The 20,528-nt window shown below is 40.8% G+C and overlaps 1 protein-coding gene across 1 annotated transcript in view; it reads left to right on the top strand.

The window, feature by feature from the left end:
• The window catches only part of ROCK2 (Rho associated coiled-coil containing protein kinase 2), a 170,819-nt gene that overhangs the window by 148,082 nt on the left and 2,209 nt on the right, over positions 1-20,528 (top strand). The window contains exons 28-33 of the mRNA XM_090032090.1: positions 2,800-2,870; positions 5,277-5,365; positions 8,730-8,808; positions 9,077-9,338; positions 10,204-10,417; positions 20,002-20,108. Coding sequence (XP_089888216.1) covers positions 2,800-2,870; positions 5,277-5,365; positions 8,730-8,808; positions 9,077-9,338; positions 10,204-10,417; positions 20,002-20,095 — 809 coding nt within the window. The 3' untranslated portion in view covers positions 20,096-20,108. The remainder of the gene's footprint in view (positions 1-2,799; positions 2,871-5,276; positions 5,366-8,729; positions 8,809-9,076; positions 9,339-10,203; positions 10,418-20,001; positions 20,109-20,528) is intronic.

Raw genomic sequence — 20,528 nt, forward strand, 5'->3', positions numbered from 1 at the left:
TCTTGCAGGGCAGACAAAACCATGTTTATGTCTACTGAGCATATAGGCGGTTGCCATGACTGCATTTTCTTAGCAAACATGTTTTCTTCCTTTCCTGATACTCCCCCAGCCCCCTCCCTCTCTTTTTTCACACTCGTGATCGACGTGGCTGTTCTAGAAAGCTATGATGTAGTCCTTGGCCTTTTTCTGCTCCTATTAAAAATGGATCCCAAAAGTAATCTGATGGGAAGCTTCCCATCAGATTTATCTCCTGTCAAAGTGAATTTTTGGAGTTTAGAAAAGTGAAGCAAGGGAGATGGAGTAAGTAGGATGGGACTAGTTCTTTGTAATGAAAAATCCTTCGTGACATTATTAACAAGTAGTTTGTGTTCCTTGCATGTCTGGCATTGTGGGATTCAGTCTTTTGACTAACATTGTGTGTGTTATGTCTGATGCTGGGCAAGTGAGAACAGTAATATAATGTAACAGGTATGTGGGACAGACATGAATTCTTGCCCCATGTTTTTGGAAAGCGTAGGTAAATGTACATCCCCACTGAAGGTACTTAGCTCACAAATGTACTTTGAAGATGGATTAGACATCAAAATAGATAACCTCCCTTCCACCTTTTTCCGCAATATTGAGGGTTCTATACATATTGTTTCTTTGTTTGTTCATTCCCTATTATACTGCTGGGAATGATTTTACTACCTGGTTAACCAGGAACTGCATGGTTCCAGGCATGTTGCCCCCCTGTTAAAATCAAAGTCTTGGATTTTTTAATTTAGTTTCTGTGCAGTGGCAGGAATCTAAGATTGTGATTTGTTGATGAGAAAGCAGTTACTCCAGGTAAATAAACAATGCTGCCCAATACCTACATTACAGCAAAGACAAATTCTTATCTTAAACTAGATTTTAACAAGAGGGAGGTGAGATTTTAGTGCATCGGTACCAAGCATAGAGAAGGGCTGATCCCAATTTGGTTTTTAGGTTCTAACTACTGTTGATATTCTGACATTTATAAATCCAATATGAGATCTCATTTATTGAGTTCTCAAAAGCATTATTAATGTGGAATAAATATTCCTATTGTGTGAAACTAGCAACAAGAAACTACTGTATTTACCTGACTCTAAAACATCTTCAAATGTAAAATGGCTCCTCAGCAATTTGATTTTATACGTGGAAAATTATACATTTGTTATAAATGTCCATGTATATTATCTAATTATTGGAGGGTTGTCTTAAATTTTTACCCCCAGAGCACTGCCTGTACCTACCCCTGTGGCATCTGTCCCCCCTGTCTCTCCCTCCCCACTTCTTGCCCGTGTCACCTGCCTGTGGACTCTCCCCCTTCTGCATGCCGCCCCCCGCAGGCTTCTGCGGCTTACCTTCTGGGCGATAGCTCTGGCTCCAGGCCAGTCAGCAGTGGCTACAGCCCCAGCCTGGCCTGACAGACAGGAAGCAATGGCCGCAGCTTTGGCCAGGCTGGGGCTAGGACTGGCTCCGAGAGTAAGTGAAGCTAGGGACATGCTGTGCAGGCTCTACCATGCTCCCCCCCCAAGCTGCATAATTTCCCTTGTGCCCCCTCCCCACCACACTGTTTCCCTTGAGTTCTTGCCCTGTGCCCCCCAATTCCTCCTGCAAACCTTCTCTTTCACCACCACACAAGCCACCCAAGGTCAGCTCTGGCCGGAGCTGAACCACCACATATCCTGGCTTAGGACTCAAATTTAAGACAAGGTTTTCAGCCATAGTTGAGGGGGGGAGGGAGGAACCTTACCTTGAATTAAAACAAATATGGTATTTCTTATGAAATAATTCAGTGAGACAGTGTACTGTATGCATGAAAAGACCAGAGAATTAGCCAGAGGTGGCTTTTAACAGATTAGAAAGCTATGGTGATATATGTAGGTTCTAGGGAAAAGGTAGTAGAGCAAGGGATTCAGATTACACTGGCAGAATTTGACATTTTGCTTTTGCCCTTGACAGAGAACAGTTAGTTTTATTTGTAAATCCTCTACTCCCATATCTGCTGGGGTTTTGGTTATAGCCGTGTTGATCTAAGGACATAGGTAGGCAAGGTTCTTTGAGTAGATGTGATTATTTTTTATTTGACCGACTGAGTAGTTGGAAAAAAGTTCTTAGCAAGCTTTCAGGTGCAGTCAGCCTTCTTCAGGCATAGGGAGTAACCAGCAGAGAACTTTTTTTCCAACAACTCAGTTGGTCTAATAAAAGATACCACATCTACGCAAAGAACCTTGCCTGGCTACTCCTATAGCAAAATGTAAGTAATATGCAAGTTATAAGTGTCTGTATGTAGACACGTGTACAATAGCTGTTAAATATAACCCTTTATGTGCAGCCTTTTACATTTCATGTACTTTTATGTATGTTCATATTCTGAAACTTTTTCCCTAGAACTGAATATTTATATATTCTATACTAATGCTTTTAAACAAGCAGTTTTCATTGCTGGAGGTTGATGATTATAAGCATTTTAATTTCTAAACATCTTTGTTTTATTTTTACTAAAAAGGAATGTGAATGTACGTGTGCGTGTAATAGTATAATTTTATTATTAGATATTTGGTCATGTACTCAATTTGAGTTGCATTACATGCTGTTAGTTGTTACGTGTAAGATGTGGTTTCCTAAAAACTTGCTGTTTTTTAGGAAGACTTCTTTCCCCATCCCTTCAGCTGGCCATGGCATTTGTGTGTTTGCTTTATGACTTCAAATTAAAGACTATTTCAAATGCATAGAGGCTCAAAAAGAATGTATGTTCAGATACTGATTTGCTTTAATATTTGTTTACAGAGTCACGATTAGAGGGCTGGTTATCACTCCCAGTCCGGAATAACACTAAGAAATTTGGATGGGTTAAAAAGGTGAGAAAACTGACTTCAGCACTAGGGCTATTGGGCTTTTATATTATACATCTATGTCAAAGTGTGTAATTTTGTTTCTTAAATAAGAGTTCTTTAATCAGAATTCGAAAAAAGTTGCTTGTGTTACACTATTGACAGATCAAAATCTGTTAAGTTGCTGTTCAGCTGCAAAGGGGAGGGGGCAGCGCATGCAGCTGTGGCTGTTTGAGAATCTATCAGCGAGCAATCTCAACAGAATCCAAAGGCTATGAATTTGATTTAATCTGGGTGCAAAAGCACTTGGTAAGTGGAAAATCAAGTGTGGGATGTAAAGGGAATCATTTAAGTGTTGATCTTGGTGAGGCATTGTGATACCCAGGAGTGAGACATGGATGTCTTTTTATATGACTCGTGCTTAAGCCCATGAGAGATGGTACTCTACAGAACAGATAGAACATAGATACTGGTGAAACCAAGTCTTTTTTTCGTTACCTCACCTATCTGCCTTTTCTGAATATTTTCTAAGTACGAGATTTTCTTATTTATCTACTTATTCGTTGGCTCCTTTCTTGAGACTGATAACACAAGTGCTAATTATGGTAGGGACACTGGTATCCTATAAACTGGACACTTGAAACAGGCATCATTAGATACTTGTCACTAGGCCTGTGCAAATAGGGAAGCATTCGATTTCAGATTTGGATTCAGCCAATTCGGAGGACCGATTTCAGATCACTGTCCTGAATCGATTCAGCCAAAACGGCTTCAGAAGATTTGGCGGTTATTTGGATTGGCCAGGGAGAGGCAGACACAACTGGGCAGCTGCAAGTTCTCCTGTGACTCCTCCAGCTGTGCCTGTCTTCTCTCTCTGGACGGGGAGCTGGAGGAGAAGCCCCACCTGGCTGCCCTGCCCGGCCCCGTTCCCCGCCTGGCCCCGGCACATAAAATAAACAATAAAAGCCTCACACTCACCAGCTGCAGGAGTGGTGATTGGAGCCTCTTGGCACTCGTGGCAGAGCCCCCCCCATGCAGCATGGGACAATGGGGATCACCACCCCCCACCCCCAGCTTGGCACTCATGCAGCAGCTGTCACATCACATGGGTGCAGCATGGCTCAGCAGGATACTGTCGCTGGGAGCTGGGGCTGAGCAGTGTTGGGCTCTGGCTGACACGTGAAGCTGCCCCAGGTCCCAGACAGCGTGCAGCATCCTGCTGAGCCATGCTGCACCTGCACGCTGGGGAGGCTGCCACATGGGTGCCACCTGAGGGGTGGGGGAGGAAAATGATCTCCATTGCTCTGCACTGCACAGGGGGCTCTGCTATGAGCCCTCAGAGGCCCTGATCACTGCTGCCAGAGCCAGTGAGTTACAAGGCTTTTTTATTTCTTTTTCTTTTAAGTGCTGGGAGGCTGGCCCAGGTGACGGATGGGGCTGGGCAGGGAGGCCATGGGGGCTTCTCCTGTGGCTCTTCCAGCTATGCTTGCCTCTGCCCTGGCAGGGGGACCCATGGGGACTATGCCCTGCTGCTGCTTGCCCAGGTGGCATGGGTGGGGTGTGTGTGATGGAGGCGCAGCTTGCTCCAGGCAGCAGCAGGGCATAGCCTCCACTCCCAGCACTACCGTGTCCGCCTCAGCACTGGGAGCGCATGCTCTGCCCTGTCGCTGCTTGCTGGCAGGTGCAGGATGCGCTTACAACAGTGCTGGGAGCAGAGGCTATGCCCTACTGCCTGCCCCCTTCTGCCTGGAGCGAACCTGCATCCTGCCAGCCCCCATTCCCAGCACTTCTCCACCCACAACCATCATGCCCCCCACCCTCTCAGCCTGGGCAGCTTGCCCCCGCCTCAGTCTCCCCCCACAAAACCCCATCAGACTTACCAGCTGGAAGCAGCTGTGTCAGTTGCCTGTTTAATCTATGGCCGAATCTCTGAAGTGGCCAAATCTTTTCTGAAGCTTTTCCAAATTGATTCAGAGCTTTTAATTGGTCTTCCAGTTTAATTTGGATTCACAGATTTGGTCCTTGAATCGGGTCATATCTCCTCCGAATCGAATTGGCTACCAAAGCTTTGCACAGCCGTACTTGTCACTACTAATATGTGTCAACTATAAAAGCATGTCAGGCCTTTGTATCCTGTTAGCATTGCACCTGGGTTCCATTGTTTACTTCTTTTTAACTGTTGTTTAAAATTAGAGATTTCATTTATTACCAAATTAACACAATTTTATGTTAACTGTGATATAAATGACAATTTTTTGAGCAAAATTGGACTCAAACCACCATCCTGTTGTTTTCCATTTAACTATTGAAGAGAAGAATTTTGAAAAAATACTGTTATGAAACTATTTGACTGTTATACAAGGAAAGTAAAAATATTTAAAAGATTTAAGGAGGTTTTAAAGACTTATTGTAATCTTTTTTTTTTTTTAACAGTATGTCATTGTAAGCAGTAAGAAGATTCTATTCTATGATAGTGAACAAGATAAAGAACAATCGAACCCTTATATGGTGTTAGATATAGAGTAAGTATTTTACCATGAGATTGTTCATTGTATTGTTTTTGTAAACCTTAAAATGAACGTTAGTGGAGAATCTTGCACAGAAAACAGCATAGAAAATATTTTTCATAATAGCTATGTTTTTGTATTTAAACTGCAGTCATTCAATATGTGTTGACTGCTCCCATAGACAAACACACCTGCTCCCATATACAGCTACTTCTACAGCTAAAAGCATGAGGTGCTACAGTTTGAGCAAAAGAACTGGCAGGTTGTAGAGAACAGCTCCAACTCAGATAATGGCTTGGAAGGCAGAGTAAAGATGCACCTTATAGACTGACTGAATCAGAGGTGTAAGTTTTCATGAGTTAGAGCTCACATCCTCAGCTGCTAAGAAAGGACATGTGCAGACCAGGTTACTAAATAAAGTGATTTGAATTCAGAAGACAGGAGAGGGGGATAAGTGCTGAGAAAGGCAAACAAGTAATAAAAACCATAGGGACAAAGGGTCACAAAAACTAATTCTGGTACTAGGATAAGAATCTGTAGTTCCTGTTTAGATCATACTTAACAATCCAGTCTGTGGATTACTTCTTATTCTGCAGTTTTGCACTGTCAGCCTTTAAACTTTCACTGTATTAGAACAGCTACTCTGAAGTCCAAGAATATTAAAGTGTTCTGCCACAGCCTTTTGTGTACTTCTGGACTTGATGTCAGATTTGTATCCCCTCAATCTTTCATGTAGGGCTTGCCCCATCTGTCCAATATGGGCAGTAGAGCGGTAGTGTAAGCAGGTTATGCCATATATGACATTGGTAGAGGTGCAGATGAATGAATCTCAGCTGTTCTAATCTGTTTTAATTGGTCCATTGATGACATAGTGTGCATTAATGAGGAGGCACAGCTTGCAAGGTCTGTTGCAAGACCTGGTATCTCAGTGAGAATAGGAGTTAGATGCCTGAAAGAGACTGTTTGAGGTCAGAGGTCTTTACGGATGTGTCCAAGTGTTCAAGCTGAGAGCTGCAGGTGAAAGCTAGAGGAATTCTGATGTCTTTATCTTGGGGTTGGTATTGTAGCAGGTCAGACTGGGGACTGAGTCTGGCTTTGTTGATTTGAGTGGCTGCAGTTTTGGGCTTGTATCATGATTTTTAGGAAATCCTGCTTCAGATCCTTACACTTGTCAGTGCAGAGCAGCTACAGTTTAATGTAGTTTGACTGTAGATGATAGATAAACTGTTGTGCTTAGAATGAAAGCTAATAGTGTGAAGGTGGCTGTGGCAGTTGATGGGTTTCCAATACAATGTGGTGATGATATGGCCATTGCAAACCTTCACTGTGGTGTCTAGGTAATTAATGTGTTTGCAGAATATTTCAGAGTCAGTTTGACGGAGGATCCTTTGTGTGAGGATGAAGCAGGGGAGTGTAAATGAAACAGAAGCAGAGTGTTGTCATTGGGAATAATGTTCTTTATGGTTTATAATCTGTCTTCATGATGGTTACTGTTGTTGTACAGAGACGTGACATCCATGGTCAGTAGTATAGTGTTCTCCGGAATCTTGTCAGTGGATCCCAAATCTGGGATCTTTCAAATAGCTGGCAGTTCCAGTGGCATATGGAAATAGGATAAAGTGATTGTTGCCAGAAACCCCCTCCATGATGGTGCTTGTAATAGTGGGGCTTCCTCAGTTGTCAGGTTTGTGGAGCTTTGGTAATAAGTAAAAGTTGCCTGCTCTATGTTCCTGGGAGGTGGAAGCAGTAATCCTTTCCAGTGTTTTCAGAGGCAGCAGCATCATTAAGAGGTTGTTTCTTTCCTCCTGGTATTGTGCTGGGAGGACCTCAGTTAAGAGTTTATTAAAATTTGTGTTGGAAAGTTGTCTCTTGAGGTCCTGTATATATGCTGTTTTCTCTATGACAGTAGTGGCTCCTTGGCAGCTCTCCTTATCAGCCCATTGTATGAAAATACCAGGGTTGTTTTTAAGGCTGTGTATGGTTATTCATACTGCAGGACTGAGGTTGTAATGTTAGTGTTGTTTCTCTGGCAATGTTAGGGTGGGTACAGAGGCAGAAACAGCTTATATACAGGTTTAGAGTAGGGCTGTGACCCTCAGGTGTAGAGTCTAGGAGCTGTCCTTTTTTGCCTGCATAGGTGGGTTGATCGCTATGTGACTTCTTGCCATGAAGACATTTCCTTTGTCTTAGGCAGCAGAAAAAAGCTTTGAGGTCTCCATACAGCTGTCATGGGGCAGAAAGTAAGACCATGGGGTAGTACCTCAGCTGGGCTGAGAGTGTGGTTGGATAGGTTGATGACTTCACAGTTGATTTGTAGGGCTGTTGTTGCAGCATTTTAAGTTTGCAGAATTCTGCTTCCTTCATTGCCTTTGAGGAGCAAAGGTGTTTGTGATAGCTTTGTGCCCGGATGCAGAAATCTCTTTTTGGTAAATGGCTGTTATGTCCGAGTATACTGTATGCTGTTTGTTAGTTCTGCAAGTTCTCTTGTTGAGCTGCTTCTGTTTGCTGTAATGCTGATAATGAGGTGGTTCCTCAGTTTCTCAGAGGGAATGAAGCACAACCTGTCAGGAAAGGTGGTGTGGCAGGTAGAACACAGTGGATTAGTCACTTGGAGTTCCTTGGGTATGATCTACATCTGCTTGCATCTGGTCAGAAAGAAGATATCTGAGAGTTTCTGAGCAAGTTTCTTGTGTAGATGGATTGCAGTCCATTTTATTAGACTGAACATGATGTTATCCCTGAGCAGAGAGAATTGGCTATATCCAAAGTCAGGCAGAAGGCAGGGTAGAGATGCATCTTATAGACCAACTAAATTCAAGATGTCTAAGCTTTCAGAACTGACTTAATCCAATGCCATGAAAGCACCTGCACAGAGCAGGTTATCAAATAGAGGGTGGTTTGAATACAAAGACACGAATGGGGAGGGATGGGGAGATTGTCATATAATTGAATTGGTACAGAGGGAGGACCTGTAGCACGCTGGTGGGATTCAAGTGCAATGTAGGTCCTTGCTTAACAGATAACTAATTTAGCTGATCAGAAGTCTAGCTTTTATGTATATGAAGATTTTTTCTGGTAAACTTTTGAAATAAAGCAATTGCAGTTGTTAAAACTCACACTTTTATAAACATAATTTGGCTGCTTTGCATCTTTGGTTGAATGTATAGCAAATCAGTGTACAGGGCAAGGAGGATAGGAATTCAGTAAAGTTGACTAAGGGTTTTGAATATTGTTGCTAAATTTACAGATCGAATCCTGTTGTCTAAGGTTCAGTATAAATTGCCAGTTGATGTGTATGCTAAGTCAGTACATTTTGTTAACAAGATAACACTCTTGGATGTCATTTTTTTTTCTTTACTAAAATAATTTCCTTCTTCAGCAAATTGTTCCATGTTCGGCCAGTCACACAGACCGATGTGTACAGAGCAGATTCTAAGGAGATTCCCAGGATATTCCAGGTATGGACTTATATGTCAGTGTTTGCAAAGTAACAAAAGGATAAGATTTCTTAATCAAATAGTTCAACATGCTTCAAAAACGCTTTAACATCTTTTTATTAAATAAGACTCTACTACCAAATAAGAAAAAGAAGATCGCAGAAATAGACATCAAAGTATTCATTCTGGTGTACTTGTATCTTTATTCCTCAACCTTGCTGATTTAATAGTTGATCTGAATGAGTCTTCCTTGTGTAAAAATGTTGTGGTTCTTTTGCTTTGACTCTAGATTTTGTATGCTAATGAAGGGGAAAGCAAAAAGGAACAAGAATTTCTTGTGGAGCCCATGGGGGAGAAATCAAATTACATTTGCCACAAAGGACATGAGTTCATACCTACTCTGTATCATTTTCCAACCAACTGTGAGGCTTGTATGAAGCCACTGTGGCACATGTTTAAACCTCCTCCTGCCCTAGAGTGCCGTCGTTGCCATATCAAATGTCACAAAGATCACATGGATAAAAAGGAAGATATTATAGCACCTTGCAAAGGTAAATAGTGAACAATAAAATAAATGGTTACCTGTTAAGTACGTACGTGAAGCAAAAAAATCTAAAAGTTGTAACAATATTCAAGCTAAAGATAGTAACAGCCTAAAGTAGTAGATGGTTTGGGTGCATTTTTCATAGCTCTTTGCCATTATGCATAAACCAAACTTTGTTGCTAAGAGCGCCCCTGGGAACGATCAGTTCATTACAGTGCTGTGGCATACATCCAGCATTAGGAACATACATACCACATCTTTTTAGTGCTGTGAGCATAATGGGGAAGGGCTTGTGGTTACCCAAAGGGTTGCTGTGCAGTGGGTTGGGCTGTATTGCAGTGTGGGATAGATGTGTGAATGCCTATGGGAAGAAATTTGCTGTTTCTGGGATGTCTTTCATAATCCTCTGTACTCAAGTATCACAAACTCAAGGGCAAGTGAAAAGACTGTAACAGCACATGTTTGTTCCACACTGACTTTTTCCTTAGTAGCATGAGAAACATGCACCATCTTAGAAAGACTTCCAAGCTGGGAAGATAGGAAGCACTGTGTTTAGCTGACTGTTTAGTCGGGAAGAGGTATGGTCTCTAGGCATATGGAAACACTCCTTGGTTGTTGCAAGCATGTTGAAGATGCATTGTCATAAGTTGTCATGCCACAAGGCATGCTGTACGTACACTATCATAAACTCTTCTCAGGGCAACATTGTGATCAAGGTGGTTCAGCTGACTACTATATCCCAGTTTCTTGTTCTACCACTTTATCAGTTATTTGCTACTTGTGGGAATGCAAGAATCTGGCCATTAGTTTTAAACATTAGTCCCCATAAAAATGTTTAATATGGAGATTTTGTTTTAAAATTCTCATTACAGTATATTATGATATTTCAACGGCAAAGAATCTACTACTGTTAGCCAATTCTACAGAGGAACAGCAGAAATGGGTCAGCCGATTGGTGAAAAAGATTCCAAAAAAGCCTCCAGCCCCAGACTCTTTTGCTCGATCTTCTCCTAGAACTTCCATGAAGGTACAGCCAAACCAGTCTGTTAGACGGCCAAGCCGACAGCTTCCTCCAAACAAACCAAGGTGATGCAACAAGTGCTATTAAATATGATGATTTTAAACATAGTCAATTTGGCATTTTGAATTATATAATTCAGAATATGGTCAGTTCATAGACATGTTTTGCTACATTTTTATCTCTACTATCATCATTAAAATGTGACCTTCCACCATCACATTAAGTAAGCTATGTGAAGAAATGGATTTCATTTCCCATATTTAATCTGTTTGCTAAACCTAGTAGGCAGGTAGCACTATCTGTACTTAAAGCTGCGTAATGCTTCCTGTTGTAATGCCAGGAAATGATTGCTGGTGGTATGGGGGAAGCCTGAAATTAGTTGGAGAATGGGGGTGGGAAGGGAGAGAACTGAGAATCTCACAAGCATCCTGTGAATTGAAGGTGACTAGAACTAAATGAGCTAAGAAACTTGAATGAGGAATCTGTGACAGGGAATTCTTACCCTGTTACAGAGAAATGAAATGGGCCCTTTTAAGGGAAGAGTTCTTGTGAACCAAGCAAAGGCACCCAACAAGGCTGGGGTTAATAAACAGCCCTGTGGTCACGCCAGATAATAGGTCACCTTACTAGAAGGGGGCAGAGCTCGGAGGGCATATAAACTCAGAGTCTGAGCCAAGAGGGCAGTCTGCCGTGGGAGAGGCTGAAGGGTGAAGAGCTCTCCAGCCAAAGGGCTGTGCTGCCATGGGGACCTATACACAAGGAGGAGAAGGCTCACTGGGAGCCAGGACACAGAATAAATAGAGTTTGGTATAGCTGGCAAGCGCAGAGTCTTGTTACAGCCAGAAAGGTTAATTGTTGGTTCATGATTTAAACCAGTGGACTGGGTGGGATGAAAAAGGCAAGATGTGCAGGTCCCAAGGGGTGCGTGGTTGCTTTTTGAGCCCTACCAGGAGTTGGGCTCAAAGTGCTGCCAGGAACAGAAGTCCTGGGGTACCAGGGAGGCACAAGGCTTGAGCCTACCAGGACAGGGTGCAAGCTGTTTTATTGCTGGAGGGCAAAACAAGTGCCAGGGACCCAGCAGCTCAAGGCAGGTGGAGACAAAGGTGAGGGACCCAGTGCCCAAGGGGCAAGATCAGGTCTGGGACACAGAAGCCAGGTTCAACGTAGTGGACTAGACTGGGTGGCATCCAGATAAATAAGAGGGGCCAAACCTGGAAAGCAGACAACCCAACAAGGGTGTGTTGGCCTTGAAGTGCCCTAATGAGGTTATAATGGGTAACATTTGTGAGGTATGGGCATAGCTAAAGGGATGGAAGGGGGCCACAAATTTAGCCTTTGAGTTAACAGAGACTATAAGGTCTGGATGGGCCCAAAAGGCTCATTTAGCTCTCAGAAAGTGAGACTGGGGACCGCGGTATCCAAGAGGGATGGACTGTCTGAAGGAAGGGCCAGGGCATAGCCTGGGATATCGGGGTAGCTCCTTTTTCATACATTAGTTGATGACATTGAGGCATGGCAGGAGAGAGAAAAGGGAGGGTATCCAAAAAAGTCCAAGTAGGTCAGGAGCCACATGGACACTAAGGGGTGACACAGCAACCCCTGCAAGCAGGATCCTATTACAAGTCTAAGAGGGACACATGAGACTAGGAGCCAGAGTATGCTGGAGATCAATAGAGTGCTACCTTACCTTCCAGAGTCTGGGATAGAAGAAGAAGTCTGTGCTGTAAAGCTAAATGTTCCCGGCCTGCTGCCAATAATGTTACTAAGATTCCGCAAAAGAGAATTTCCATATTTGCAGCCTGCCTTAAAAAAAAAAAAAAAAAAGAGAGAGAGAAATTCTGCACAAATTCAGTTGAAAAGAATATTATGATTATAAAAGTAGCACTTCTTCAAATTAGATATGAGGATGGAATAGTTGGTCTTACAGGCAACAGCCTCACAAACTACACAACCCTGATTCCCAGAGCATTGTCTGGCCTCCAAGAGCAGTTCAATGGGAAAAAATAATACTGAATATGAATGCATCCACAAAGAAAGGGACTGAATGTTGCATAGGCAACCTTGCTGATTGCATTTTGTGGCTTTGAGTAATAGACTTTCCAACTGTAATCATGTTTTTAATATAACTTTTTGTATATAATATATGTGTTTGTTTTTGTGTGGTTTAGAGTCCTTTTGAATATATAAAGTACTACGTTAGTGCTATCTATCCCTGCTAAAGAACAACTGTAAATAATAGACTGTCCTACCTTGTCTTCTGTCTGTCTTCATGCAAGTAAAATTTGCGTCAGGTCATTTCCTCACCTCAGACCCCCCTCAGGGTCTGTCTTACTTAACTTTTTACATAGGAGATGGAAGATAATTTTTAGGTTAATTAAGGAATGTTTACATTGCACTACATTTTAATGCAATAGAAACATTAGCTAACTTTAGCTAGCTTACTTGGGTATTAGTAGCAAGTTAACTGTAACACCAAGGACTTTAGGGCAACCTTCAAAATCCACCCCAAAACAGGGTAAATACTCCATGTTTGCCTGCTAGTAGATGCTGCATTGAGGCAAGCCTTGCTCAGATGTATGCATGTCTAATCTATCTATAAAACAAGAAAGGTAGTTTGGCCATGTTCATCTGAAGTTGGGCAGAAGGCAGGGTAGAGATGCACCTTTATATAACCTATCATGAGCAAGAACTGACAGCATCTGATAAAATAGCTCTTGCACATGAAGGCTTATGCATCTCTGATTTAGTTTGTCTATACAAGGTGCATCTCTACCTTGCCTTTTCGCCTAACTGTAAGATCACCTGTTGTGCAGGGATACATAGGTGCAAGAATCAGTCTTAAGATATGTGACAATATATTTACACTGTAGCCAATTTTAGATATGTATTTTGGTGTGAAATGAGACAAAATAATAGCAATTATTTCTTTTTCAGTACTGAAATGATAGGTTTTAATGAGTATTGTAAATTCACTTGGAAGGATATCTCCATATTACAGACTAGTTTTATGTACCAAAGAGATAAGTTAATTTGTAACACATTTTAAAGGCTATTCTTCACTATCAGTTGAATTGTAGCAAGATGTTTTTGCGGTGCTAATAAATGTTTTTTTTCTCTCCCCGCCCCCCCACCAAAAAACCCCCATTTTCACAAGCTGTCCTCTTTCTTTGATTGATTCCAGTTGCATAGAAACTGTTCCAACTAGCTGTATACTCATTCACTTTGGGTTTTATTACTGATGCAAATTATATTCTGAGAAAAAGCTTGCAGGCCTTATCTTGGATATAATACCAAATGCCTCTGTTGATAACACATTTAGGTCAAATAGAACATTGAAGGTTGCAAGTAGAACACTAAGGACTCAAGTCAGAAAACATAAGTTTTTAGCTGAATGTGTACTGTTAATCTTCCCCCAATATGCTGATCCTTAACTTTGCCATCACATTACCGTATTTACTTGGATGCAAGACAAGATTTTTCCCCTCCAGTTGGCATGGTAAAAAAAACCTCCTAGTCTTATAATCACATGCAAGGAAATTTTACTAAATACGTGGTCTGTTGTTAAGCTGCTGCCAAAAGCAGCATTTGCTCAGCAATGGAAACCAACTGTGAAGTTGATTAAAGGCAGCCAACACTGAGCATGATTATAAAACACATGGCCAACATTGGGTGAACATGCTGATGGAAACCTGCCACAAGAATAGGTTAGTGTAGTTCTGAATAAGGCATACGGTAGTGCCCATTACGCGTAGTCTGCCTCACCACCAACTCTTTTTCAAATCATGAGCCACGACGTTGCTTACAGTTCACCTAGAATCCCTTTGTTGGCCCTTCTCTCAGTCTGGTTTGTATGATTAATGTGGCCCTGCCCTCCATGAAGTAAAGGCAGACCAGGTTGTCCTGCACCTTATCTGCATATACATTTTGAAGGATCCCTGGTCTCATGACAAGAACACTTGCTTCCACTTATGAGTGGGGGCTAATTAGCACATGGATGCTTTGTGAGGGGTATCTGGAGTACACACACATACATACTGAGCAGTGCTGAGCTGTACGGTTGCCATGGCTTGGAATGCTGTTGAGACTGCTGGAGCCCAGCTCAATGAACTATGTGGTAAAAAACTGGGGAAAAGCAGAGCAAAGGGCTACCTGTCCCCCCAGATTCATTTTCCCTGATGTAGCAGTGGGAAGGGGACAAATTCAAGGCAAACCTCCAACAGTTAGACTCTGTATCTGGAAAGCAATAAACAAATTTATACATTTTCCATATATAGAACCTAATTATTGGGGGGGTCATTTTATAATCAGGGTCACCGTTTATTCAACTAAATATGGTATTTCTCAAATACAGTGCTGCTTGAGAGCCCTCAACCAATCTACCATTTTTTAGCACTGTATATAGTTCTGTGTAGCAGAGAGCTAACAATAAACATGTTTATACAACGGTGTTTCAGAAAGTAATAATTTGAAAATAGACTATTTTGTGTGCAGTCATCATTTATTGGACCACATTACTTCTCTACACAGTTGTAAATGATAGTTGCATTCAATAATCATAAAAAATTAGGGTCAGAAGGGACCTCAGTCTAACCCCCTGCTCAGAGCAGGACCATCCCCAACTATATCATCCTAGCCAAGACTTTGTCTAGCCGGGTCTTAACCTCCGAGAAACTGAGATTCTGCAACCTCTCTAGGTAACCTGTTCCAGTGCTTCACCACCCTCCTAATGAGAGAGTTTTTCCTAATATCTAACCCAAACTTCCCTTACTGCAACTTGAGACCATTGCTCCTTGTTCTGTCATCTGCCACCACTGAGAGCAGTCCATCTCCATCCTCTTTCAACCCTCCCTTCAGGTAGCTGAAGGCTGCTATTAAATCCCGCCTCAGTCTTCTCTTCTCCAGACTAAATAAGCCCAGTTCCCTCAGCTTCTCTTCAGAAGTCATGTGCCACAGTCCCCTCAGCATTTCTGTTGCCATCTGCTGGACTCTCCAGTTTGTCCACATCCTTTCTGTAGTTGGTGGCCCAAACTGGACACGGTACTCCAGATGTGGCCTCACCAGTGCTGAATAGTAGGAAATAATCACTTTCCTCAATCTGGTGGCAGCGCTTCTGTTCATGCAGCCCAGTATGCCATTAGCCGTCTTTGCAAGAAGGGCACGCTGCTGGTTTGTATTCACCTTATTGTCCTCTGTAACCTCAGGTTCTTTCCTGCAGAGCTGGTGCTTAACCCATTGGTCCCCAGACTGTGCTGGTGCATGGGATTGTTCTGTCCTAAGTGGAGGACTTTGCACTTCTCCTTATTGAACCTCATTAGATTTCTTTTGGTCCAGTTCTCCAATTTGTAGGTTACTCTGAATCCTAGCCTTATCCTGCAGCCTATCTAATCCTGCACCTAGCTTGGTGTCATCTGCAAACTTGCTGAGGGTGTACTCTATTCTGTCTTCCAGATCATTCATGAAGATACCAAAATGAAAAAAAACTGGCCCCAAGCCTGTCCCCTGGGGCACTCCACTTGATACTGGCTGCTAATTAGACACTGAGCCATTGATTTACTGCCCTTTGAGTGCCGCAATCCAGACAGTTTTCTATCCACCTTACTTACTTAGCTCATCCAACCTGTACTTCCTTAGCTTGCTTGCAATCATGCTGTGGGAGACTGCTAAAGTATTATCACATCCACAGCTCTCCTAGCATCTGCAGAGCCAGTCATCTCATTGTAGAAGACAATCAGGTTGGCCAGGCATGACTTGCCATTAGTGAATCCATGCTTGGTGAAACAATAATGCTATCATTGTTCCCAGCGTCTGTGTACTTTCCTACTTTGTCACAAACCATATCATGGACAGCTGTTTTGCCATTAGTTTCTGAAACAGCCTTGTACAACATAAGTAGGCATCATGATAAATGTCTAGATACAGCCTATGGATTTCTTACACAGACATTGAGGGAAAGATGGCAAATATATTGCCCTGAGGTGGCTGATTGCTGAAGAATTATCCTAATTTTAAAGAGAGAAAACACCTTGGAGAACTGTTACTGCTAATGCTCTAGTTATTAAAGTTAATGTTAGCAAAATGTTCATTCATCATTTTAGCACCTGAACAGCTGTGGTAAATTATCTTTGGAATCAAACTTTCCTTCTAAATCCGTAAAGCTAAGTTTGCTTCTTGAGAAACTGTGCCGAAAAGGACCTTTTAGTAACTTCCTGACAGTCATGTCTAGGAATATATCTTTACCAAATTTAGTTAACTGCTAATGACTAGCTACCCAAGTAAACACTAATATTTTAATTTGAGAATAAATATTGATTGAGAGGAATCTTAATATTTAATCCATGGGGTAATAAGTTGAATCTTTAAGCTTTTATGTACATTCCGAGAGCTTGATTAGATAGATATATTTAGAGGAATTTTGTTTTTAATAATGCTTTAAAATTTATGCATTTAAAATTAACATTTTAATGGATAGACAAAGTTAGAAGAAAAGGCAAAAGAAGAAAAGGAAGAAGAAAAATGTTTTCCTGAACCAATCAGGAAAAAAATTTTGCATGTATAATTGGAGTGAAGCCTAGATCAGGTAATACTGTTATTGGAGTGCACAAACTAAGTAAGGTGTGTAATCTAATGAACATCTATCATTCCATATCTTACTATTGTTGAACTTTGAACTTTGAAGAGTATAGACTGTGACTTCACACAATAGCTTTCAGACATTAGATTTTAGAATCCTCCCCTTTTGTATAACAATCTACTTCCATATTCATTGTGATATTTTTACATGTTTTTGTATAATACAGGACATGTAGAAATTTTTCTCTTACATTTTTGTTACTAATTTTTTTAGTTCTGGTCCTCCACTTCGAATCGTTCTTCACTGATTTTTTTTCTATACTGTATATTTTGCGATAGCAACAGTAAGTAATAGGGACCTGTGTCTCATCCAGCTATGCATGTGGATACTACTAACTATGTAAACTAACTAGAAATCTGTAAATGACAATATATGAAAGTCAATTGGATAACTATTTTTTTTAAAAGATGGAAATAATCTAAAATATTTTTGACTGATGGTAGGCACACATTAATTTGTCATTTTTGGATTTTCTATATGCTTGTGTATTGCCGTTATAAACTTTTTTCATTCATAACCCACGTATAATGTTTGCTCTAATATGGCTGTATTTTTTTAAAAACTTAAATCAAGTACTTTTGTCAGCTAAAGTAACTGCATAATTGCTTAGATTAACTGCTTTCAAGAGAGATGCACCAGGAATGAATTTGGCTAGGATGTTATAATTAAATATATTCTCAGAAATAGGTCAGAATGACAACAAAAATCATATAGTATTCTTTATTTCCCTGTGCTTTTAAATATTTTATTCCTGCCTAAATAATTGTGCAGAATAGTATTGTAGTATCATAACGTATTAAAGATGAAAAAGCCTGATTCCATCCATCATCTTATTAGTGTAAACTTGTCAGATTAGTTTGATTAAGTTTTTAAATATTTAGCAAAGGCAAAGCGTGATTTTCTGGTAAGTGTGAGTACCGTGACAAATTAATGCATCTCACGGCTGTATTATATAGAGGTTCACAATCAGGAATTTGTATTTTTCCACAAATACAAATATATTTGTATAAGAAATTTGGATAAGAAAAGAGTTAAGTTGTTGTCCAGTAAAGCCATTAAGTATTTTGCTCTATAACAATTGAATGTCCTGATAGTTCCCAAAGTTTCTTGTTGTTGCTGTTGCTTTTAATAATTTAAAAGTAAGCAGACCAGCTTCCACACACAGCCCATCAAGTTTCTGACTATCAGTTTAATTGAGGCCTTGAATTGTGACAAGGAAGAATAATAACCTTATCTTCACCAGATGATAGGCAACTTTATTTTCTTCAGATGATAATATTAACTTGCTGTAGAATAGCTCATAGAATAAATGGTTATCACAATTTAAGTGGCAGCTTTTCTTAAAGGTCAAAATATAAGCCCATGTTGTTTGATCTAATGCATGTAAGTTAAATGTGGCAAACACATGCAGAGTGCATCTATTCATGCACTTTACTGCAGAGCTAATTAGCTCCACACTAAAGTGTCACTATCTACACGTGCACAGGTATTAGGGCACAGTAAATTAATTGACTGTGCCGTACAATAGTACTTTCGGGGACAGTCCCCAACAGTGCTATCTTACGGCAAAGTCATTTTACTCTGCCAAAATGGATGTGTAGATGGTAACAGGCTGGCTAGGGCACGAGGGTGCTAAAGTGTTGCAGCTGCCTGCTGCCTAGCCCTGCACTTCAGCATCCTTGTGCACCAGCCAGCCCCTCCACTGCCCAATGCTGCCACCCACACCCCCCGGGGCCTGACTATTTGAGTCTGCTGTCAGCCCAGGGCTACTCCACCCAGATGCAATGCGCTGCTGTTGTTGGTGCACATCTAGACGCTGTGCCCAGGACTAGCTGAAATGGCTCTGGAGTTTATTGCTGCACATTAATTTCATGTGTAGATTCACCTGCTGTGTCTTAAAGATGATGGCAGACATTTACTTTCTCTTCTGAGGTCTCATTTTCCTGTAAGTGAGCATTTTTCCCCTTCCCTACTTTGTTGTTTAAGATCTTGACGTAAAATCCATTTAATTGGGTTTTGGGAGGAAAAAACCTCCTAAATTATGGATAGTAATGTAAAGTTTTATTTGTTCATAAACTAGAGACCAGATTTCTTTACATTTTTATTTTCTTTGGACTATTGTATGAGCTATCAGGTATTTAAAAGAACTGAAAAACCTTGTATTTGCTAAGAGCTAGCAGATATGCCTAAAACTTGCAGCTTGGACAACAAGAACAGTAAAGGGCAGTTGTCTTGTATGGAATTTTAATCTTTTAAATAGAAATGCTTAAAAAAATCCTATGAATTAGCTAAATGGCATCTACATGCCATGTAGTGATTTATTAACATAGAATCATAGAAAATTAGGATTGGAAGGGACCTCAGGAGGTCATTTAGTCCAACCCCCTGCTCAAAGCAGGACCATCCCCAACTAGATCATCCCAGCCAAAGCTTGGTCCAGTTGGGTTTTGAAAATCTCCAAGGATGAAGCTTCTGCCACCTCTCTGGGTAACCTGTTCCAACAGTGTTTCTAGAGTATAGTACTGACTTACATGAGCATTAACTTGTTCTAGTTTATTAAAGTAAAAATATCTAGAATATTTTTATATATGGACATATATGGAGTGTAGAGGAATAAAAGTTCTCATTTAAAGTTAACCTTTTTTCATATCCAGTCTTTTCATTACTCTACTTACCATGAAATGTGAATGCAGAGAACCATATGTGCCACTGGCTCTCAACCTTTTTGAAATCGAGGCACCCTCCATAACTTTTGTAAACTGAGTGGCACCCAGTTTCAAAAACTAATTTATTTATTTCAGTGTTTACTTCCTTGCAGAGGGGCCAGGCAGTGGGGGCAGAGATCAGCCTGAGCCTGAGTTTATCTGCTTATCTCATAACATCCTTCAGAGGATCTGGCTGCACTATGGTTGAGAATCACTGATGTATACAAAGTATTTTTTTTTAATGATGATGGCATTACACTTTGGAATATTTTTATAGTGTGGCCCATATTAAATATGAAACCTCCTATTGCAGATTGCTTGATTTGACATTTAAAGACTGGGATTGGTCATTTGATGATGTTGATGATATTGATGATGATGATGATGACAATGTTTTTGATTTCTGAAGAAGTAAAAGGGGTAAATCGAAATAGTGAGGAGTGAATTGTTTGCTTTTTAAAAAAGCATGCTGTTTGGATTCTGATTCTTAAAGCTGAGGAAACAGGAGATCTCATTTTAATATTTTCATGCATTAAGAAAATGAGATTCTGGTCAGTTTGAAAAATATGTATTTTCAAAGGAGCCACTTCTAAGCCTAAATGAGTCTTTGCCGTTAATTGTAATTCCTTCTTCAAAATTCACGTCTGCCGGCCCTACTTGAATGGGAGAAAATTGAAGTAGTGGTAGCACAGTTAATCTTCACAAACAAAACCATTTTGAGGAGTAAAGGTGATCTCACGAGCTTGTCAATTCTTATTTGTAATGTTGAAGATGTATCAGTTTACAGTAAAAATACCCTTTTAAAGTGAAATGATTTGTTTATGGCTAGCAGACAGGAGA

This window comes from Crocodylus siamensis, chromosome 1 (genome assembly GCF_052110815.1).
Source record: "Crocodylus siamensis isolate JL-2025a chromosome 1, ASM5211081v1, whole genome shotgun sequence".
NCBI classification, from domain to species: Eukaryota; Metazoa; Chordata; order Crocodylia; family Crocodylidae; genus Crocodylus; species Crocodylus siamensis.